The sequence below is a fragment of the Pinus tabuliformis genome, chromosome J, assembly GCF_031772625.1.
Source record: "Pinus tabuliformis cultivar Carrire ecotype Pingquan chromosome J, CPIR1, whole genome shotgun sequence".
NCBI lineage: Eukaryota > Viridiplantae > Streptophyta > Pinopsida > Pinales > Pinaceae > Pinus > Pinus tabuliformis.
In genome coordinates, this window is record NC_142295.1 from 1,287,096,865 (window position 1) to 1,287,121,905 (window position 25,041).

At 40.7% G+C, this 25,041-nt stretch overlaps 1 protein-coding gene across 1 annotated transcript; it reads right to left on the bottom strand.

The window, feature by feature from the left end:
- Positions 1-24,009: 24,009 nt before the first annotated feature.
- Positions 24,010-25,035, bottom strand: LOC149231969 (geraniol 8-hydroxylase-like). The gene has a single exon (XM_089376401.1). The coding sequence runs from the start codon at positions 24,841-24,843 to the stop codon at positions 24,172-24,174; it is 672 nt and encodes a 223-aa protein (XP_089232527.1). The 5' UTR covers positions 24,844-25,035; the 3' UTR covers positions 24,010-24,171.
- Positions 25,036-25,041: the final 6 nt, after the last annotated feature.

The window sequence follows — 25,041 nt, forward strand, 5'->3', positions numbered from 1 at the left end:
AAAGGAAAATCATACATCTGGTGGGAAGATGTGAAGTGTTTCAGAGACATCAAGATAGAGGAGTTGAGTTGGCATGAATTCAGGAGACTCTTCAAAATGAAATACTTGTAAAAAATGTACTGCTACAGCAAAGCCAAGGAATTATATGAGCTAAATATGGGGTCGATGACAAATGAGGAGTATACGACCAAGTTCCCAGAGTTATTGAGGTATGTACCGTATCTTAAGGATGAAAAAGTCAAATTCCAGAGATTTGTTAGTGGATTTCCATTAGCATTTAGAGATTGGATTGAGTATGATGAGCTTCGGTCGCTTGAGGAGTTCATTGGGAAATTAAAGCACTCTTATGAGAAATCAAAGCATAAGACAGAATCTTCGCAAGGTTGGAAATGGAAAGACAAATCTAAAGCTAAATGGCAGTTGAAGCAAATAAGACCTCAAAATGCAGGAGAGAAAGAAAATGTTGCACCTTACAAGAATTTTAATAATTCATAGCCTGGAGGGAAACATAATAAATGTGATGGTAAGGGACAGTTGCAATGTTGGATATGTGGCAAGGAGCATCTCAAGAGGGATTTTATGTAGAATCAGGGTGGCAGGCCTCATATTTATATTGCACAGGAAGCATAGATAGTTGGGGATGTTCGACAAAGCATTCCACGGATCTATACGACGTTGGATAATGGGCAGGAGAATCACCATGAATCTATTATCAAGATGTACAGTAAGATTTGTGATCAATTTGTTTCTATTTTGATTGACCTTGGATCTAATTATAGTTATGTTAGTCCTAACCTAGTGGATAAGTGTGGTTTGAATAAAGAAGTGCATGTAGAATCTTGGTTAGTGCAGTTCGATGTAGGTACAATGAAGAGAGTTCATCATGATCTTGTGCATTCAAGTTGAATGGTATGCCTACATCAACACATTTGAATGTACTGTCATTGGGATCATATAGATTGATTTTCAGTATGGACTAGTTGTATCTTCACAGGAATAAGGTGGACTCTTATGACAAAGATATTGAATGCTTGGATGACAATGGAGAATAGAGAATCTTACAGGGTAAGAAGAAGGCAACATTAGTTAGAATGATGACAGTGATGCAGGCAAAGTGCAGTCACAGAAATGTTGTTTTATCTGTAGTGCATATTTCTAGTGATAAAGGTAAGGATGTTGAGGATGCAGAAGTTATGAAGAGGTACCTGATTTTGAATTAGTTTTAAGATGTATTTCGCCCATAAATTTTAGAGTTGTCACCTCACAGGGAAGTCGACTTCTCCATTGAGTTGGTACCAGGGACAACATCAACTTCAAAGGAACCATATAGGATGAGCACACTAGAGCTAGTAGAGTTGAAGTTGCAGTTGAAGTAAATTATATATAAGGGATACATTAGGCTAAGTGTATCGCATGGGTTCATCAGTGTTGTTTGTGAAGAAGAAGGATGATACTCTCATGTTATGCATTATAGGCATTTGAACAAGGTGACCATCAAGAACATGTATCTGTTGCCAAGGATTGATGATTTTTTTGACCATCTCCTCTTGCATGCTTATAGCCAATAACTCATCAAAACTAGGTATCCTATCATTTTTTATAATATTGGTGACAAACACATCCCATCGCCTTGGAAGAACTCCAAGGGAAATGAGAGAGAGCTCCCTGTCAGAAATAATTTCTCAATTAGATAACAATTCATTCTTGATTTGAGCTATTCTCATGAATTAGCATTGAATAGACTCCCCTTTATCCATCTTGATCATTTTTTTGAGAAAGAGGATTTGATTTGCATTGTTCACTTTGAACATCCAAACTAGCTTATCTTATATCTCCTTTGAAGATCCCAAATCCGAAATATAGGCAACCAAATGCTTTTGAATAGAGTAAAAATAAACTTTCTTTGCTTTGACCTCACCTTCTCTATACTTTGTTTTAGCAGCAACCAATGCATTTGAAGGAGTTTCCACCACTTTTCCGTGCACATAGTCCAATACTTCATGCTCCTCCAAAGTTAGGTCCATAGTCATCTTCCATGCATTATAGTAATACTTTTCATTGATCTTGTCCTCCATCTTGAAGTAAGATGTAGAATCCATTAATACTTGACCAATAAATCTCTCTTGGTGATTTCTTTTCTCTCTCTTGCTTGCACTTTGTCTTCCCCTCGGCTCTAATACCATGTTAATTTTAGTTAACAATGGTATGTATATTCTTAGCACAATTACTTCAATGTCCTTTAAGCAGCCCAATGAAAATTTCCAAATTAGTTTCCAATAGCAATCACATTAACCACATTTATAGTAACTGCAGATAGAACATGAATAATAAAATGCAGAAGACAAGTCAAGATAAGAGGACACCATATTTGGCGGATGCTAGGGAAAAAACAAATATGGGGAAAACCTTTGATCAATTATTCTTATTATCATATCAAATGTTTACTAGAGAGAGAGAGAGTACAAAAGTCAAAATTGACTTGGCAAATCACAGTCAAAACAACCCTTTCAAATTTGAGGTTTTCTGCATTAGTCAACAGGCGTAACTAGAAATTCAACACTAGAGAAATTAGCAAAAAACCATCCTCTTTAGATTGGTCAAAAGCGTTTAAACTCGGCCTTCTAAAATGGTCAAAGTTAGCCCAAAACATTCACAAAATTGATAGTAAAATTTGGTCAAACTCTACAGTCAACTCTACGGTCAGAGTCAATGAAATGCCTTAGTTCTTATGCCAATATATGTGGCTTGCTAAAATAAAAATTATGGCACAAAAACCACAGTCAAAGGAGGTCAAACCACCCCTGGTAAACGCTAGTCAAACTTGCAACTGTCTTTGAAGTTTTCGGCCCTGTAATATGCCCTAAATTCATCCTTCTTGTCACATGTGAGAGAAACGATATGCCCAGTAAGCTGTACAAACCAATCAAAGAAGGAGAGAGAAGAATGCATGTAATGAGATGATGAAAAATGAGGTTTGAGGTCTCTTATATTTATAAAAGTCATTGAGGGTGACGTGACATGTCTCTAGGGCTTCATGAGCCTACATGATGATGTGGCTGACCTTGACAATTTGCACATGTGTTTGGCCCCAGTTGCCAATTTTAACATGAGTTCTTACACCTTGGTTTATATAAGCACATGAGGTCGTGGGCTCAACACAATGCATAGTTTGGTTATGTTTTTTATGTTCCAAAGATTTTGTACTTCATGGAATCAACTGCTCTCCTTTCTCTTCTTCTATGCATGGTGTTCCAAACTACATTCCTCTGTAACTTTGGTCACTTGCACTAATCCTTGTCCTTCGGTGGCCTCTCCTAACCCATCTCTTTGGCCTTCTCCTCTCGGAAGCCATCAACTCTAACTGACCCCTCCTGTGTCACCCTGTAGAAACCTCCTTCAACTCCTCAAAGTCCCAACCTAAAAAATATCTCTCTCTTCATACTGTCACTTCTCCCATCCTTGCACAATCCCGAACCCAATATCAACTTCCACCACAATCTTCCTACTTCTTCTCCTTTCCCTCTTCTCATACCATCTGCTAGATTTCCCCCGTTGCCCCTGGCGTGTGAGCAGTCTAGCTACTCTTGTTGTCTGATTCCAGAGGCAACACGTAATGATCGTACAACAACATCTTGATAGCTAATGGTATCAAACTCATGGTCCCTTCAAAACCTTTCTCTCCATCGTAATATACCATATTGTCGCTTCCACTACAAACTCAACAATATAACCCTCCAATACACTTTCAAACTCAAAGTCTACATCATGTGAAGTTTTTTTACCTATTTCTTGTAGTTAGCGTACCTCTATGGATTTCCATATCCTTGTTCTGTTGTGATGATATGTGGAATTATCTTCCTCAACCATTGCGCCTGCACTATCATGAGGTTAGGGAGTTCTCCAAAGAAAATTTTGTGGAACTCATTGAACATGTGCTTTTGCAACCATTTCTCTATGCCTTGGTTCTTGTTCTTAACCTCATTCATGTAAAATTTGCATTGCTTTCACTTAAACCATCGAGTAATCTCCTACTTGGTGAGGTTCCTTGGCTTCTACATTCCCACAAGACAATCCCATCACACAATCATCCTAGTCCCAACAACATAACCATTTGTTGGCATGTGGGATTTTGATAGACTTGATATTTATTGCACACTGGCGGAAAAAAAAAAAACCCACTCAACGTCATCCCTTTCAGCAACACCCACAAAGTGGGTTAAATCTCACTTGATATGCTAATGGGTAGTTGTCGGAACCAAGCTTCCTTATTCTGACAAAATTGTCAACATCTTAAGGCACTAGACTCCCACCGGACAAACATTTAACCATCCTCTTGGGACTACACACTGCGCAAGACCTTTGTACCCTATTGTTTATCAGTTAGCGTGCACATCACAAATGACAACCCGCAGAGAGCTAAAATGTCTTACACCTTTTAGCATTTGAGATGACATTCACAACACTAGAAATTGTTCTTCACAGGGACATGATAAAATATGAATATATTACCAGAATTTCAAATAGCATACCATTCAAGATACATGGGGTCTTCACTAGGGGGAAATACAATGCCTCATGCATTCATATTGGGAGATATATATTGAGGAAAAAATGACATAATATATTTGAGCATATAATACGGGGTAAAGGTTTTTTATATTAGCAGTTATAAAAAGATGGAGCTCAAAGCTACTTAAAAAATATAAAGGGGTATAAAAAATGTTAATTTGGAAAAATGGATACCTACAATATCTAGTGAAAGTAGGGGTTTTGTAAATTGGGTTTGGAAGGGAACCATGATCGAAGTGGGAAATATATATGTTCAAAGGACCAGAGTTGGTTTTGCTTTAATGATCCAGGAGGATATTGGTGGCCACCCGCCAATTCCACTTGGACCCCCACCATTTCTTCTTTCAGTTTTTCAGTTTCCTTAATTGTAGCAGAGTTTACTATTTTTAGCATTTTTTCGGGTCCTAAACTTCTGGAGCTGTTTTGAGGCCCTAAATGACGTGTTTTTTGAAATCTAACGCCAGATATTTTTTGTCGAAAATTGTCTTTTTCGTTGTAGTCCTCGGAGAGATCTTTCCAACAGGCTATCATGCGCGTCAAACCGAGATAATATGACCAAGTCACGACCCCGGGAAGTTGGCTGCCCAACTCACCCCAATGGGGCCCATAAACTCTTGGTGTTACATCTCCTCGGGTTAGGGTTTTGGTTGTTTAGGGTTTGCTCTTATTATTCAATAATAAAAAGGCCCTTGAACCTCATTGTAATTCAATTCAGAGGCATGTAGCTGCCGCATCTCTTCTCAGAGATAAGCTACCATCGCCCTAGTTGGTGTATTTCCATTTTTGTTTGTAAGCATATTTCAGTATTTTACATTAATGAAATGAAGTATTATTTCCGCTGCATCTCTGTGTTTATGGTTATCTCTGTAATTTGTTGCATTCTTGTTTAAATTCGAATCAGTGGTATCAAAGCGGTCTGCTTTTTTTTCTTTGTTTTTCTTTGCATGTCCCCAACGAGGTCAGGATATAAGGAGTTAGGGCTTGAACTAGTCGAACCTTTGCAAGACCAGCGTCACAAATCCCGACGGCCTCCCATGGCGAATGAAAAGAAAGATGAGGGGGCAGGAGATCCTATCAAAATCTTGCTCAAAGAAGCCCTCGAGCGACAAAGGAACGCGATGATGGACAGATTTTCCTAGATCCTTCAGCGGCTACCCAGGGGCAATGCATCGGCTTCCAACAGCTACTCTGGAAATGCCACACTGTTTAAGGTACAAGTTAATTTTGAAATCCCCATATTTGAGGGTCAGATAGACATAGATGTTGTTGATAAATGGTTAAATCTGCTAGAGGGTTATTGTTTTGTTCATGACTTTTCTAGTCAGGAAAATATTATTTTTGCTCTTCTCAAAGCAGCCCCCCACGTCATGGACTGGTGGGAAACCTACTGCGAGCAAAAGGATGAAAGTACATGCTCACTATTTTCAACCGCACCCACTTGGAATTCATTCCAGGATGCCATCAAGGAGTAGTACTACCCTGTCAGAAGCTATGAGGATCAATACATAAAGTGGACCACGTTGCGGCAAGGACGGACCAAGACATGCTGGAGTTTACCAATATTTTCCATACCTGCGCACAAAATTGGGTATCAAGGATTCGGAGCAGCATTTGCTACTCAAATACTGCAGCTACCTACACTAGTACATCCAGGAAGAAATAGAATTCTTGAACATCTCCTTACTCGACATGACATACCGATATGCCGTCAAGGTCGAGCAAATGTTTAAACAGAAGAAGCGAGACTTTGGATCTGCGAATCTGAAGCAAGGGAAAGGTGCCCCGAAACTGCAGAACAAAGGACAAAGCTAAGGTGGGGTGGCCCAAGATAACCCGCCAAAGCTGCAAGCAAAGAACAACGTCGTGAAGCTGAAAAAGAACACGGGAAAGTGGTGTGAGTTCCATAAGAGCTCCACTCACAACACAAGTGAGTGTCGGGCCAAGAAGTCACTAGTGGCCGAGCTAAAGGTTTTAGAATCAGATGCATGTTCCGAATCTGAGTCAGAACCCAACAAGGGGAATGACAAAGGGAAGCGGATTATCGTTGCGGAGCCCAATGCCACTGTTACCACCATGAAGATCCAAAAGGTGGAACCTGAAAATCCAGAGGAGGAGGAGCGTCTCTTCCACTCCCAGGTGTGGGTAATGGGCTCCCCACTACAGTTCATTGTTGACAGCGGGAGCCAAAAGAACCTCATTTTGGTAGAGGTTGTGAAGCAGCTAGGCTTACAGACCACAGCACATCCACAACCGTACACCATCGAGTGGCTTCACCAAGGACGGGATCTTCGCGTGAGCCAGTAATGTCACCTTCCATACAACATCAAGCCCTTCACGAATGAGGTATTGTGTGACATTGGTCCCCCTGAAGTTTGTGATGTATTATTAGGACAACCATACTTGTGGAAGAGACATGTTGTGTATGAATCAAGGCCCAGTGCTGTTATTGTTACTTTGGGAAATAAGTTATATAGGATACCAGAGGTAGCATCGCCTATGTCCATCTCTTTGGTTACTGCAAAACAATGTAGTAAGCTCATTTCCAAAATTGGGAAATTGTTTCCTGATGATACGCCCTCAAGGAAAGAAGAAGACGGTGGCCACAACCTCCAGACAGGGCCTCTCTACACGAAAACTATAGATGGACAAGGTCGTGGAGGAGTACGAGGACATATTCACCTCCCCGCAGGGGTTCCTCTGCACTGTCAGGTCAAGCACTCCATCAATCTGACCCTAGGTTCACCGCTGCCCAATGGACCAATCTATCGGTGCTCCATTCTAGAGAATGATGAAATCAAGAGGTAGATTCAGGAGCTGCTGCAGAAAGGTCACATTCGTCCGAGTTCATCGCCCTGTGGGAGCCCGATCGTGTTGGTACAGAAGAAGGATGGGACTTGGAGACTCTGTATTGACTATCGAGTGCTGAACAAGATCATTATCCGTAATAGGTACCCAATCCCACGGATTGTTGACCTCTTGGACCAAATGAAGTGGGCAAAATATTTCAGCAAGATCGATTTGAAGTCAGGATATCATCAGGTACCAATCGAACCCTCCGATGTGTGGAAGACTGCCTTCAAAGCCAAGGAGGGCCTTTTCGAATGGTTGGTTATGCCTTCTGGATTGACGAATGCTCTAGCAACCTTCATGAGGCTAATGGATGAAATCTTGCGGCCATTCACCAACTCATTTGTAGTGGTATACTTGGATGACATCTTGATCTTCAGCCAGAGTTGGGAAGAGCACCTCCACCACATCCGACAAGTTCTCCAAACATTGCAGCAACACAAGTTATGTGCTAATTTGGAGAAATACACTTTTGGCATGACCGAGGTTCAATATCTAGGATACATTATTAATGAACACGGGGTGCATGTGGATCCAGCCAAGATCCAAGTCATTTGGGATTGGCCATCTCCAACCACTCTGATAGATCTCCGCAGCTTTCTAGGTCTTGCCAACTTCTACCGTAGGTTCATGTTAGGATTTTCTCATATCACTTTGCCCTTGAGTCAAGTCACCAAGGGAGGAGCGAAAGAAAAATTTGGTCTGAATCTCAACAGAAGGCATTCACAGAGTTGAAATATCACCTTTGCTCGACACCAGTTCTCGCATTACCAGACTTGCAAGAACAATTTGAGGTCGAGACCGATGCCTCTGACTATGCTATTGGGGCAGTCCTTACTCAACACGGGCATCCAGTGGCATATCACGGTGAGACACTTTCAGACACGGTCCAAAAGTATCCCACTTATGACAAAGAGATGTATTCCATTGTGCAGGCCTGCCGACAATGGAAGCATTACATTTTGGGGAAGGAAACGGTCATCCACACAGACCACCGACCCCTACAGTTCATACAAACCCAAGGGAAATTGCAAAATGATCGCCATCAAAAGTGGTCCACATACTTGCAACAGTTCCATTTGAATATCAAGTATAAGAAGGGTAGCACCAATAAGGTTGCAGATTACCTCAGTCGACCACTAATCATGGCATTAACCACCGTGCTCAACTCTTGTGGGCATGAGACTTCTAATTGGCCACTTCTCTACAAAAGCGACCCATAATTCGGCCACACATACCAGACACTCTTGGAGGGTCAGCATGTTCCAAATTTTCAACTCCAAGATGCCTTGTTATGCCACCTGGGTCACCTTTGTGTTCGTTCAAGCGAGCGTGCCAAGATTATTTGGGAAGCACACTACAGTCAGGCTACTAGGCATTTTTGGGTTGAGAAAATGGTGGTAGTAATATAGAATTATTTCTATTGGATGAATCTTCAACAGGATGTTGGGAAGTAAATTAGATCATGCACTGCCTGTGCCATTGCCAAACCGACCATCAAGAACCAAAGCCTCTATACCCCGTTGCCTACCCCTAGTCGACCTTGGGAATCCATCTCCATGGATTACATGTCAGGCCTTCCTTCCACTAAGCATGGAAATGATTGTGTTTTTGTGGTTGTCAACAGGTTCTCAAAGATGGCCATTATGGCGGCCTGCAAGAAGAATATCATAGCCGAAGCCACTGCTAAACTCTTCTTTGAATGAGTGTGGGTACACTTTGGGATCCCACGGTCTATCATCTCAGATCGAGACAGCAGGTTCCTCAGTACATTTTGGTCCAGTCTTTGGTTGATGCTGGACACCAAAATCACTAAGTCCATAGCCTTCCATCCTCAAACTAATGGCTAGAGAGAGGTTGTCAACAGGATGATCGTACACATTTTGCGCAGGTACAACTCAAAGCATCCACACACATGGGACGAGAGCCTCCCCTATGTTCAGCACACCTACAATTGGGCTCTCCATAGCTCGACTGGCCACAACCCTTTTCAGGTGGGCTTGGGATTCCAGCCACTATGTTCCATTGATGTGGCCATGCCATTTGCAGCTACTCACACAGATTCAACTCATGTCCAATCAAAAATAGATAAGGCAAACAACTTCATTAATCACATCCAACATATTCACCAACAGGTCCATGACATTTTGGAGAAATCAAATGCCAAGTACAAGCAGCGACATGATCAACATCGGGTGCCACACAAGTTTCAGGTGGGTGACAAAGTCTGGTTGCATTTGCAAAAGGAACGCCTTATCAGAGCCTATCAGAAACTCAGACTACTCTGATATGGTCCTTACACCATTACCAAGGCTGTGGGAGACAATGCATTTGAGCTCAGCATTCCCCCATTCCTTGTCCTGCACCCAGTGCTCAATGTGGACCACCTTCGGCCATACTTTCCACCATTACTAGACACATCTTACATTGCAGAACAACTCACACCCACAGAGTTAAATCCAGATTGCATGGAACAAGCTGCAACTGATCGGATCATGGACACACAGATCAAGCACACTCACTAGAAAAATATGCAACTATATCGAGTTGTCAAAGTAGGACAACTCCTTCACCAGGGACCAAGTTTAGCAAAAGTTTCCTCATCTCATGGAGAACTCAATGCAATGGGGACCATTGCTTCCTAAGGGGGGAGGAATGATCCACGAGGATATTGGTGGCCACCTGCCAATTCCACTTAGACCCCCACCATTTCTTCTTTCAGTTTTTCAGTTTCCTTAATTGTATCACAGTTTACTATTTTTAGCATTTTTTCGGGTCCTAAACTTTCAGAGCCATTTTGAGGCCCTAAACGACGTTTTGTCAATGGGATGATCGTACACATTCTGCGCATGTACAACTCAAAGCATCCACGCACATGGGATGAGAGCCTCCCCTATGTTCAACACAACTACAACCAGGCTCTCCACAGCTTGACTAGCCACAACCCTTTTCAGGTGGGCTTCAGATTCCAGCCACTATGTCCCATTGATGTGGCCATGCCATTTGTAGCTACTCACGCAGATTTGGCTCATGTCGAGTCTGAAATAGATAAGGCAAACAGGTTCATTGAGAACGTCCAACATATTCACCAGCAAGTCCAAATGGACACACAGATCAAGCACACTCGCCAGCAGCATATGCAACTGTATCGAGTTGTCAAAGCAGGCCAACTCCTTCACCAGGGCAAGTGGCTCACCAGGGACCAAGTTCAACAAAAGTTTCCTCATCTCATGGAGGAACTCAACGCAATGGGGACCAATGCTTCCTAATGGGGGAAGAATGATCCAGGATGATATTGGTGGCCACCCTCCAATTCCACTTGGACCCCCACCATTTCTTCTTTCAGTTTTTTAGTTTCCTTAATTGTAGCACAGTTTACTATTTTTCGCATTTTTTCAGGTCCTAAACTTCTGGAGTCGTTTTGAGGTCCTAAACAACGTTTTTTTGGAAATCTAACGCTAGTGATTTTTTGCCTAAAATCGTTTTTTTCGTCATAGTCCTTGGAGAGATATTTCCAACGGGCTATCATGCGCGTCAAACAGAGATAATATGACCAAGTCACGACCCCAAGAAGTTGGCTACCCAACTCACCTCAACGGGGCCCATAAACTCTTGGTGTTTCATCTCCTCGGGTTAGGGTTTTGGTTGTTTAGGGTTTGCTCTTGATGTTGAATAATAAAAAGGCCCTTGAGCCTCATTGTAGTTCAGTTCAGAGGCATGTAGCCGCCACATCTCTTCTCAAAGATAAGCTACCATCGCCTTAGTTGGTGTATTTCCTTTTCTATTTGCAAGCATATTTCAGTATTTTACATTAATGAAATGAAGTATTATTTCCACTGCATCTCTGTGTTTATGGTTATCTCTATAATTTGTTGCGATCCTATTTAAATCCGGATCATTTAAGAACGTAACATTGAAAATACTTACTCTCTCTTGCTAGTAACACCGAAACTGTATTAGGTTTGTATTGGTAGGGACTTAAATAATGTGATTTTTAGAGGTATTTTCTAATATGTAGTCAAATTAAGGTTATTATTTAGCATTCCATGAACGCACGTGATATGTCAAAGGTTCATTGAGTGATGTCTCGTGTCAATATATTCATGCATACTTAGAGGTGTAGCGAACTAGTAGAAACATGTTAAACCAACACATCATACATAACAAGACACATTCTGATATTAAACAGAATAGTAAGGGAAACCCAATCCATTTTATTAGTTTTTCATATATGAGGAAAGGTGCCTAGTGCTACAATGCAAAAACTATATAATCAGGCTCACCGGCCATTAATCTCTACACGACGTACAAATAGGAAAATGCACATACAATACATAACCCTCCACCATCCAATATCATATATATATATATATATATATATATATATATATATATATATATATATATAGATAATTGAATTTACATCAGGGGCTACAAAACATCTACAAAATGATTAATACTACAAACATACATAGAAAAACATAATGCAGAAAATATATGCATAGTAATGCTCTTTGCCTTTAACAGACATCATCCCATCATATACTTCATTGATCAACCTTCTAACCCACAATATATCTCGAGCATCCTCTTTTATCGATCCATGGAGGCTCGTCGAACCTTCTCAAATTTCTCCTCCTTCTCTACAGTTGTCCTCTAAGCCGTTAAGATATTTTTGGATACCTCCTTGAGTTGCCCCATGCGTGCTTAACCACCTTTTGAAATATATCTCGTCGATTCGCTCCACTCTGCCAATATTCTGTTACCTGCAAAATATCTCGAAACTCATCTACCATGATATTCCCCTCCTACCTCGCCATTGCTGCAAAATCCTAGCTACCTATCATTACTCACATGCATCTCCTCTTCCTAGATGCCATTGTCTCTTTCCTGCATAGCATCTCCCTACGTTGTGCCCCTTCCTTTTGCGCTAACTCCCTTTATTGCATACCATTTTCTCCTTCTACGCTCCTTTATCTTCCTATGCAATCCTCCACTTAACAAAATTTAATCAAAAAAAATTCTAGGCTCTAACAAGAGGCTCACATTATGATTTATATTAGCAGCTTGTGCTTCTAACCACACAAACCTTTGCTCTACGAGATCATGAGGGTTATTCATAGATTTTTCGCCCATGATTAAGATTTTATAACTTTATCTTCGCTGATCTCAATCCCCTGTAACTCCCCACAATATACGCAAAGAAACCTACTCTTATAGAAAATATGATTTGTAAACTGCCATGGATATTTCACTAGACAATTTATCACAACAAATGTACTCTAATATATTAGAAAATATAAAATGTATAGTATGAGGGTTTATTTCTCCTTAGATTTTTTTGGTTTGTTAATTATTATTTGTTTTGTATGCACACAAGCTATAATTATGCAAAATTAGAGAACATCAAAATAAAATTAACAAACCACAATTGACACAAGATATAACCTTGGAAAATGAATGCAAGTATGAATGGAAAATGAATGCAAGTATAAATAAATGAGGCTTATGGCCCATGGGATCCCACAATTCATAGATCCTCTCTGTTTGATCTCTCCATATCCACTCTTGACTACTCTACTCATAAATGAAACAAAATGCACTCATATAGAATGGAATTGTTTTCCTCCTGGTGGCCTAGTTATAACACAACTGATAGCCTACTAGTGGTTAAGTTTGAACCCTTCAACTCTTAACTAGAGTTACAACATGGACTCTTCTAGAGTCTTCCTCATCATGATCACATGGATAACCCCTTTCTGAATAATAATGAGACTTATGTGGCATCCTCTTGAATTATTTCGGTCCACACAAGAAATCAATTTCGAAGTGGCATAATGTTTGTGTATGGACTTTGATTGAGCTAATTCTTATGTTGTTGGAAATGTATTTGTGTTTAGAATAGTGCAAGAACCTATGCTACACTTAAGCAACAAAGTTTTACCTCAAACTTCATTCAAACTACACTCGAAATGCTTCAAAACCTAATTTCTCAAACTGGGCACCTCTAGTAAAAGTGATCCTATGAGCTAATCCCTCCATTTTAATATTTAAAAACCTAATTTCCCAAACTAGGTGCCTTAGTAAAAGTGGTCCTATAAGCTAATCCCTCCATTTTTCCAATTATGAAAACTTCAAAATGGTTGATAAACAATATAATAATCCAACCCAAATCAAATATTAAATAAAATAATAATTAATATAAAAAATAATATCTCCAACATAAATTAAATTTTCTACTACCCAAGATCCATCTTAACTCCGGATCTATCAAGCGCCAAGAGGGATAAAATATCTCGAGTAAAACTTGAGGAAAGGTTTACACCTTGAGAGATTTGATCCCTCTCGGTGTTTGATAGATCCGGAGTTAAGATGGATCTAGGATGGTTTCACTTGTGTGCGACCAAAGAAAATCTACGAACAGATGATTGATTTGATCAATAATATGTAAAATCATCTAATATTAATATAATAATTTTAAATATGCTAAATATGTCTCAGATTAATCTGGTCATTTTAATTTTAAATTTTCTTAGTTACCTCAGTTTGTTGAGATGATAAATATTGTGAATAACTTTAATGATAAAAAATGATGAAATAAATATTTTTAATGTAAAGTGATAATGTAATAGCGTTGAATCCTCTCTCTCTCTCTCTCTTCACCCTCCAACTCTGTTACTATATCCTTTCCTCTCTCCTCTCTCCTTCTCTCCCCCATTCTCTCCATATTTCCTTCTTTGTCCCTTTATATCACCCCCAAACATACACACTCTCTCTCCATCTCTCCCTTATCACTCTCTCTATCTCTCCACTTCTCACTCTCTATGTATTTCTTCTTCCCTCCATCTCTCCTCCTCTCTCTCAAGTGCTCTCTCTCGTACTTCCCCTCTCTCCCTCTCTCCTACCTCCCTCTCTCTTCCCCCATCACTCTTCCCCTATCTCTCAAGTATTGTCTCTCGTTCTTCCTCTCCCTCTTTCTCTCTTCCCCCATCACTCACTCTCTCTCTCTCTCTCCAACTATGTTACCATATCCCTCCCTCTCTCCTTCTCTCCCCCCCTTCTCTCTATCTCTCTTTCTTTATCTCTTTATCTCACCCCTAAACATAATCTCTCTCTCTTCATCTCTCCCTTGTCACTCCCTCTCTATCCACTTCTCACTCTCTATGTATTTCTTCTCCCCTCCCTCTCCCCTCTTCTCTTGCAATTCCTCTCTCTCCCTTTCTCTCATACCTTCCTCTCTCTTCCCCCATCTCTCTCTCTCTCTGCCCTCCAATCCTCTCACTATCTCCCTCCCTGTCATGCCCACGAGTTGTGCGGGCGATGTGTGATGAGGTGGGGTGACGCGCCCTCGATTAAACGTGGCGAGCTGGCATGCAACGAGTTAGTGTGTGACGAGTCGGTGAGTGGGCGAGTCAGTTGCGACGATGGAACGAGTTGGTGTGTGATGAGTTGGGTGGTCGGTTAAAGGCGCCCGAGACATGAGTTGCGACGAGCCAATGGAGAGTCAAGAAATCGAAGAGATGAAAATTTGGCAAAGTATGGAGATTTGCGAAGGTGAGCTTATACAGTGCACGGTTGGGTAAGTGGACCCATCGAGGCGACAACCTGGGCAAGCCAATGTAAAGTTGGGGCATGGTTGTCCGAGTTGAGAGGTTGGCCTAGGCAGGCCAACCCACCTTCATCCTTGTGGAGGGCATATAAGTAGAGGACACATTTGAGGAGAGAAGGAAAGCAATCAAGGTTCAAACATCTAAGTGTGAGTTCAAGGTAATGGTGGACAAGCCCAAGGGTGGACAAATAGAGTAGGGCGAGGTGCAGGCGACTCTAGACTGAAGCACCGAGCCGAGGAGAAACAGAACATAGATTTCGAGCAGACTGGTCACAGGACGGGGCACGTCTGCCCGATGGGCGAACGAGGTAAGGTGTCACTACACGACTGGGGCACGTTTGCCCGACGAGTGACCCGTGGAGGGAATCACTACATGACAGGGGCACGTCTACCCGAAACGACGAGTTACTGTAGTTGATGTGCTTGGATTGTGTTTAGGCCATTTGAAGGTGTGGGAGAAATGCCGAAGAGTTGGGACGAGTTGCAGACAGGCACCAGAAGGGTGACACGCTGAAAGAAAGAGTCAAAAAAGAGCCGAACGAGTGGAATTGCAAGTAAATGGGTTGTGCAACGAACAGTATGGAGGGAGGCCCAGGTAGGGCGCCTCTGCTCGACGAGTTGGGTGACCCGACCAAGCAGGGGTGGGTTATCTCAAATGACAGTTGGGCACTACTGAACGGTGCAGGGCGAATTGTTGGGTTTTGAAAAAATTGGAGAAAGTAAGTTTGGGGTTCCTTCACAAAGGTTGTACTTATATATTTATTTGTAAAATATTATTATTACCATTGTTGGGTAGACTCTTATCAGGGAGTTGCCCCTTCCATTAAAGATTGTATTTGCTGTGGATATGTTATAAATGATAATGATGATGAATGTATTTCCGATGTGTTAAAAAAATGAATGCTTAGTAAAACGTGAAAAATAACCTAAGTGTTGAATGTAGCCGTAGTCCACACTTAAAATTATTAGTGAAAAGAAATCGGGTGGTTGTGTTGCTCTTGCCTATGAGCGGTTGAAAGACTGCCGCTAGGATGGGGGCGTGACAGTTGGTATCAGAGCTACTGATGCATGAAGGAAAGTGATACAACTGCACTCCGTGACAGTTGGGATCAGCACTCCAGATTTTGCGGGCTTTGTTGAAGATTGAAGAAGTGTTACTACTACACTTTGTGACACGTTTAGTAGAGGAGAAGCAATGTGCTTGGGCCAAGTTGAATGACGAGACATGGAAATTTTGGAAGAATGCCAAGGGAGACTCTTGCTGACCTTATACACATTGAAGTTGATGAAAGAAGAGAACCTACAGATTCGAGATGAACTTGAAATCTTGGAAAGGAACGTTGAAGACAAACTTCTTCGACTTGGTTAGGCAATGGAGCAGGATGTAGCTACAGATTGCAATGATGAAGAAGAGGAAGTCATGATGTTTGAGGATGTTGCAGATATGACAACGATGGAGGACGAACTTGAAATTGCTCAAGTTGGACGAGGATCATGCATTTTGCAGACATTGATGGATGATGACACTCACATGGAGGAGCATCATGATGAAGTAAGTATTCTTATTATTATTTACTTGTGTTTCATTGGAGCTTCTTCTAATAGATATGACCTGCAAATATATAATAAAGAAAATATACCCAAAAATAACAAGATAGAAATAGATAGAAATGCTTCTTTATTGATATCAAAACCCTTGAGGTAGGGAAACACCATACAATCACTCCTTAAGGAAGGAGAACACTCCACAAGCCATGTGCTTGTCCATACAATAATCATTGAGATCTCTCAATGGGGAGTCTCTAGCCTCTATATACGATTTATACATACAATACCATGGGTCATTACCATGGTTCTCTCAATACCATATATCTAATACCACGGGCTTACCTTATAACTATGGCCCATCCCATTATTACATTATTCCCTTGGGTACCTCCCTCTATACCCCATACTATCACCCCTAGGTATACTACATTCCACCCTTCTTAAACATGTTTCATCCCCGAAACATAAGAAGAACACAAATAATAAGATCTACTTAAAAGAGTAGTCCACTGGTACCATGCAGGTGCATCTAGCCATCCAAGAGAAAGGTGAACCCTCGACCTAGCTGGTTCCTTGCTCGCTTGAGATGGAAGTTGACCCTGGTGGCTCTTCTGTGTTGATATGTTGTGGGTGGATCATCGCCCCTCTCTATCTGTCATGCAGGGGTTGTTGTCCTTGTGGTTAATTTGTTGCCATCGTGTTCATTTTTTTCTTGCGGGGTGATGTGGGTGGTGATATGCCAAAGTTTTAACCAACGGTATATATTTCTTTAATTCACCACCTAATGGAGCCTGATTGGTATCTAGTGCATGTTGTGGTGCCTGTTGTTGTTGCTTATCTTCCAATATTAATTCAACCACGGATTCCTCATCTGATGTATCAGTACCTGTAACATTTTCTACTTCAGCCTCCTTGGACTCTACCTGTTTATTGATGGAAATATCCTGTAATGTAATTTTCTTCTTTTTATACCAGAGCTTCAGGAATTTCTTATGCACATTAATATTGATAGTACCAATAGATTCCATCCAAGGGTTCCCCAAAACAACATCCACATTAGCAATATCTGAAGTATAAAAATCATAATGCAATACATACTTATCCATAAAAATCTTCAAATCTTTATAAACTTGAACATCCTCATTATCAACCTATGTGTTTTCCATGTGTTTTGCTGGAACTTGCATTTGTTTTGCTAAATTAACATTTATAAGATTTTGCTTACAACTAGGATTTATAGACACAATGGTCTTCTCCTTCTGAATATATCCATGAACCTATAATAAGGAGATACCAATAGAAAATAACTCCATATGTTTCTCATTATCTTGTTTTCTAGCATGAGACCATTTGTCTAAAATGAATTTTTCAAATTCTTCATCTAAATGTTTGTACAACTTCTTGCTGTCAAGTGATCTCCACCATATGGTAGCCTCATCTTTCCAACTAAGCCATACAAAACCTTTCCAATCTTTCCCATATATGCGCTTTTCACTGCTTATGAATTCTTCAATAGTAGGGCTATCATCTTTTCCTGTAAAAATTGACTTGCTAGAAGCCATGAAGAGGGGTTTGAAAAAAAATCACTTGGCGAAATTTTAAAATGGCCACAGTTCAGTCAATATTGCTCAGAATACTTATTATGACCTGTTTTTGGAAATGGAACAACCATTCTGCATCTTCCCCTGTGGTACAAATCCCGATCTAGGCACTGGAATTTCATATTTGTGCTGCGACTGTCCCGTGGTTGCAAAAATTTCTAAAAAAACTGTTGATTTTAAATCAGCGATATCTCCCTCATCCAAACTCCGATTCAACCGATATTTTTTTTGATATTGGGTATTTTTTCAAGAGTATCTCAGATCTACAATTAGTTTCTCAAGATTCCCCACAAAAATGACCAAAATCAACTGAAGATCCGCTGTCCACGAATTTTCGTCAATATATTTCTGCAACACAGCTGATTTTTAAATCAGCGATATCTCCCTCCTCCGAACTCCGATTCGGCCGATTGTATTTTTGAAATTGGGTATAATTTTGCAAAAAATCCATATTTAAAATTTTTTCTTTAAATTTTGCAATAGAAGTTACATATATGATCTACAAACTCACCGCCCCAAAAAATTCCTACAAAAGAAAAAGAGAAATAAATTCTTCGCTTTGCCCAAGAAAGTGCTCTGATACCACTTGTAGTAGATCTGACCTGCAAATATATAATAAGGTAAATATACCCAGAAATAACAAGATATAAATAGATATAAATGCTTCTTTATTGATATCAAAACCCTTGAGGTAGGGAAACACCATACAATCACTCCTTAAGGAAGGAGAACACTCCATAAGCGATGTGCTTGTCCATACAATAATCCTTAACATATCTCAATGGGGAGTCTCTAGCTTCTATATATGATTCATATATACACTACCATGGTTCTCTCAATACCATATATCTATAATACCACAGGCTTACCTTATAACTATGGCCCATCCCATTATTATGTTATTCCCTTGGGTACCTCCCTCTGTACCCCATACTATTGTCCCTAGGTATGCTACACTTTTGGAGGATGGGTCATATGCAGTCAAGGGAAAAATCAGTTTGTTGATGTGATGGACAACCTTACCATGGATGTATATGGTGAGACCTTGTATGGAGAAGCAAGGACTATTTATTGTTACAGAGCTTGTTGGGGTTTTTTGTGACCTTATGGTAGAAGGTGCAAATGCCCATGACAAGGGAGGAACATGATAATCATTGTGGAGGATGGGTCATGCTTTAGCCATATGGAGAAATTGGCTAAGTACCCGGCATGACTCATGTACAAATTGGGAAAGGGAACACACTTGGGTTTGATGATACTTGGGTGGACTTCTTCATGGCCAAGACCAAGAGGGAGTCTTGGTGGACGCTTTAGTGGGGGAGTTATGATGGAAGGGACTTAGGTGACATGATGTGATTTGACTTGATGATATATATGGTTTGGGTGACCGAGGGCACTAAACCTGATTGCAAACTTGGATGAATATGACCGATGTTGTGATGGGTCTAATTAGTTGGACAACATGGGCAACTTCAGTCATGGATATCGAGTTGGATAGATGGAGCATGACAGACACTATGCAAGGACATTATGCAGGTGCACTTGTAGAGATGTCACTTTGGGGCATCCAATGAGGAGTGCCAAGGCAGTGATGTTGTGCAGATGGATTTGCTGATGTGACATGGAGACATTTTACTTATGTGCTGATGGAAATGTTGTGCACTCTTTTACAACAAGGCCATGGACTTGGTGGATTTGTGAGCAGTCTATGAGAGCATTCCTGCTACATGGAGAGATGACGAATATTGCAGTGACCTTTGGGGCCAAGAGATGTATTCTTGCTCAGATGTTGGATGGAGATGATTAATGGAGCTCATGATGACATGAGATTGTTCTAGCCATTGGAGACTTCATATTATAGGGGGCTTGGAGGATTTTATGCATTGAGGAGCTAAGGTCAGTGACTTTGATGTAGTATGGGGTGCATACTTTTGAGCACATTTATGGGTGTGTTTGGGAGAGTGACTGGATGTGGAGGATCAAGACAAGACACTTTGGAGTTGATGGAGTTTCGGCAATGATGATGCCTTGGTGGCAACACTTGGGCATGGGTTGAGCTGAGACTTGACCACTTTTGATACATGGTGGCTGATTGGTTTCTAACCATGGGAAACACATGCATGATGAGATAGGTGTATACTTGTTTCTTTGGTAGACTCGAGGGATGGCAAATTTTGAGGAGATGGATATCTTCATTTTGATGAGAGGATCTCTTCATTTTGAGGAGATGGATTTTACACATATATGGATGATGATGTTGGGATAGATGTGACTAATTGACATGCATCATGATGACACCAAACATCATGGGAAACATGTTGCAGATGAGATGGAGGCTACTTCATGGACCTGGGCATGGCTTACTTACATTTTGATGGAGATGGGATGGATTCTTGATCAAGTTGATGTTGTGACATGATGCTAAGAGAAATGACTAATGATGGCATGAGGAGGTGAATTTTCATGATTCGAATGTGATAGTTGGACTGATCGCCCAACTAGTTCGAGTCATGGAGGCTAGCAGTGTATCAATATATGTTAGAGTTGGGTTGGAGTATCATGGCAACTGTTCACATGATGACGATACACGATGGGGTCAACACGATATTTGTTGTAGTGGGAGCATGTAGCTTGAGTTGGAGGGACCAACCTTCCATTGTGAGGTAGCATGTGGAGTTGCAACAGAGGTGGTTGATGATCATGGATTGAGGAGACTTTCCTATTCATGGAGACATGAACCTTTATGGTTTGTGTGATGGCAGAGCAGAGGTGGGAAGCATGAACATTTTGGATGTTGGAGCTAGTGACACTTTGCGATGTCGTATAATGGTGTTGTCGAGGACGACAACCATTTAGGGTGGGGGATTATGTCACACCCACAAGTCATGCGGGCGATGTGCGATGAGGTGGGGTGATGCGCCCTCAATTAAATGCGACGAGCTGGCATGTGACGAGTTGGTGTGCGACGTGTCAGTGAGCGAGCGAGTTGGTTGCGACGATGGAGTGAGTTGGTGTGCGACGAGTTGGGCGGCCGGTTAAAGGCCCCGAGACACAAGTTGCGACGACCCAGCGGAGAGTCAAAAAACTGAAGAGATGAGAATTTGGCTAAGTATGGAGATTTGAGAAGGTGAGCTTATACGATGCACGGTTGGGTAAGTGGACCCAACAGGGCGACGAAATGGGCGAGCTGATGTAAAGTTGGGGCATGGTTGGCCGAGTTGAGAGGTCGGCCTAAGCAGGCTGACCCACCTTCATCCTTGTGGAGGGTGTATAAGTAGAGGACGTATTTGAGGAGATAAGGAAAACAATCAAGGTTAAAACATCTAAGTGTGAGTTCAAGGTAACGGTGGACGAGCCCAAGGGTGGATGAACGGAGTATAGCGAGGTGCAGGCGGCTCTAGACCGAAGCACCGAGTCGAGGAGAAACAGAACGCATATTTCAGGCGGACTGGTCGTAGGACGGGGCATGTCTGCCTGACGAGAAAATAGGGTAGGGCATCGCTGCACGACTGGGGCATGTCTTCCTGGCAGGCGACCCACAGAGGGTGTCGCTGCACGACAAGGGCATGTCTGCCTGAAACGACGAGTTGCTGCAGTTGATGCGGTTGGACTGCAGTTAGGCCATTCGGAGGTGCGGGTGAAGTGCCGAAGAGTTGGGACGAGTTGCGGACAGGTGTCAGAAGGGCGACATGCTGAAAGAAAGAGCCGAACGAAGAGTTGAATGAGTGGAATTGCAGGTAACCGGTTTGTGCGACGAATAGTATGGAGGGTGGCCCAGGTAGGGTGCCTTTGCCCGAGGAGTTGGGCGACCTGACCCGACAGGGGTGGGCGCTCCCGAATGACAGTTGGGCACTGCTGAATGGTGCAGGCCAAATTGTTGGGTTTTCACAGAATTGTGGAAAGGAAGTTTTGGGTTCTTTCACAAAGGTTGGACTTGTATATTTATTTGTAAAAGATTATTATTATCATTGTTGGACAAAATTTTATTAAGGAGTTGCCCCTCCCATTAAAGATTGTATCCATTGTGCATATGTTATAAATGATAATGATGATGAATGTATTTCCGCTTGTGTTAAAAAGATGAATGCTTAGTAAAAAGTGAAAAATAACCTAAGTGTTGAATGTAGGCGTAGTCCACACTTGAAAGTATTGGTGAAAAGAAATCGGGTGGTGGTGTCGCACTTGTTTATGAGTGGTTGAAAAACTACTGCCAGGATTGGGGCATGACACTCCCTCTCCCTTTGACTCCCCACCGCCCCTCCATATTTGTGTCTCCCTCTTCCTCTCTTACCCTTCTTTACATCTCTCACTCATCTCTCTCTCTCTCTCTCTCTCTCTCTCTCTCTCTTCATTCCTCCTCTCCCCTATCCTTAAGTTTATCTCCATCTCTCCCTTGTCACTCCCCCAATCTCTCCACCTCTATAAAACTCTGTCTTTGTTCTTCTCTCCCATATATATCTAGAGTTAATATATATCATGATATATTAATATATATTAAAAGATAACAAATTTAATATTGTATTAATCCAAAGTTATTAAATTTAATAAATAATACCATAATATATTAATATGAATATTAGATTTAATTATAATAATAATATTAATATTAGGGTTAGTAATGTTTTTTTCCTATGGTATTAATAATAATTTGGCCCATATGCATCACCAAAATAAAACCTATTTTTTGAGTGTTAGCAAGTATTAAGAGGTTTATGGAGTAAATATGAAAAGAGGTTTTATTTATTTACCATACCTCTAGTTTATTACATTTTTATTTATTTACCATACTTCTTTACATTTTAAATTTATATTGTGTTTATACATACTAATAATGAGATTGATTTTTAAATAGGGCTAACATTAGATTAAAAATGTTAAATATTAAACATTACATTTACATTTACATTTACATGTTTACGTTTTTATGTGAGATTTACCTCATAATAAGTTGTTTGCATTTACATTTACAATTACATTTACGTTTTTATGTGACCTCTACCCATCTTGAATTGTAGAACCGAGACAATAATTTTTTGCTTGGAAAATTCATACCAATGTTACAAATATTTCCAAATTATATAACAATATATAACTGAAATGAGAATCAAAAAAACAAACACGTTTACATGTTTAGAGATATACCTTTCAAACTCTATTATTGTAACACACATACCAATTCGACTCAAACTGAGTCAACAACCACTTAATATAAAATACCACGCCCATAATTAAATAATGATATTTGCAAGCTTGGATTAAATTCTATCGTTGTAACGCAAGCATAAAAAGTGGATTTAATTGCTCAACAACCATTTACAATAAAATACTCCAGCTTTAACTTATTCTCAAAAAATTGGAAAGGTTAAAAAATTATTGCACTAAAGTTATAAAATTTTACCCTCAAAAAAACATTGGTGATGCTTCATATCATTAAAAAATTTATATCCCAAATCTTGCTCGTAGAAAATCTTTTATGAACTTATTCCTCCATTTTTTTTATTTTAAGAGCTTCAAAAATAATAATAAACAATATAATAATCCAAATATTAAACCCAGGACAGATAAAATTAATGTTTTAAACAAAATTTATTTTTATATTAAAAAATTACCAAAAATATAAAACTAAGATGTAATAAAATTCAAAATAAATAAACCACTGTCGAAAATATTGTCAATTTCAACATAAATTTATAACTCAAATGAGAGCCCCTTTATTGGACTTTAATTTGTTTTTAGAACACAAAAACACATTTACATGCTTGGAATTAAAACTTTTCTAATTCTATTATTGTACTCACTCAACACCCACTTAACATAAAAATCTTTAAAACTGAGTGCTGCAGGCATAACCTTAATTAATTAATAGAGCGGATAAAACAAAGGGTACGAGGACAAGAAACGCTTCATTACTTGACAGAGCGGTGACAAGAACGGCTAACAGTACTGACATATGTATTCTAGAAACTACTAGAATAAACGTCACACCAATTTGAAATACTAGCACACATGACGCAGAAGTCGTGGCGTGGCCGTTGCCTCCAACGGGACGGCCTTTTGGAGAGCTAGTCCAAACTTGTCAGTCATGTCCACATCCATGGCACTCATCCCCTTGGGAGGAGCCCACTCGAATGAGTGGATGAGCGACCCCAACACCAGATGAACCATTCGACTTGCCAATGGAAGCCCAATGCACATTCTCGTTCCTGCTCCGAACGGGATCAGCTCGAAGTGTTTTCCGCTGTATCCCACACGACCACACATCTCATCCTCAATGAATCTCTCTGGGATGAATTTTAAGGGCTCATTCCAGATCTGAGGGTCTCTTCCCATGCCCCAAACATTCACCAGTACCCGGCTGTCTTTGGGTATCACGAACCCCGCAATCTCACAATCGCTGTCTGCTCTGTGTGGGACGAGCAGAGGACCTGCCGGGTGCAATCGGAACACTTCTTTCACCACTGCGCGGAGATAAGGGAGGCGCTCGGTATCACTTTCTTCCATCCTTCGATCGACACCAACAACCGCTTCCAACTCGGCTTGAGCTCGTTTCAATTTCTCAGGATTGCGAATGAGTTCTGCCATCGCCCACTCTATTGTCACCGCGGTCGTATCACTTCCAGCCACAAAGATATCCTGCAAAAGGAATTTAACATCACATTCTCTGTTCATGATTCAATAGGCCTTCTGTGTGTATAATAGCAACAAGAGATAGTGAAAGACTTACATTTAAGTAGCCCCTGATGTCAATGAGAGTAAATTCATCGTTTCTCATGTCCAGCAGAACGTCCAAGAGATCCTTCTGACCATCATCACTTGTGTCGCTGTTTTTGCTCCTCTTTGCCAGGCGATCCTCTATGAATTTATCCA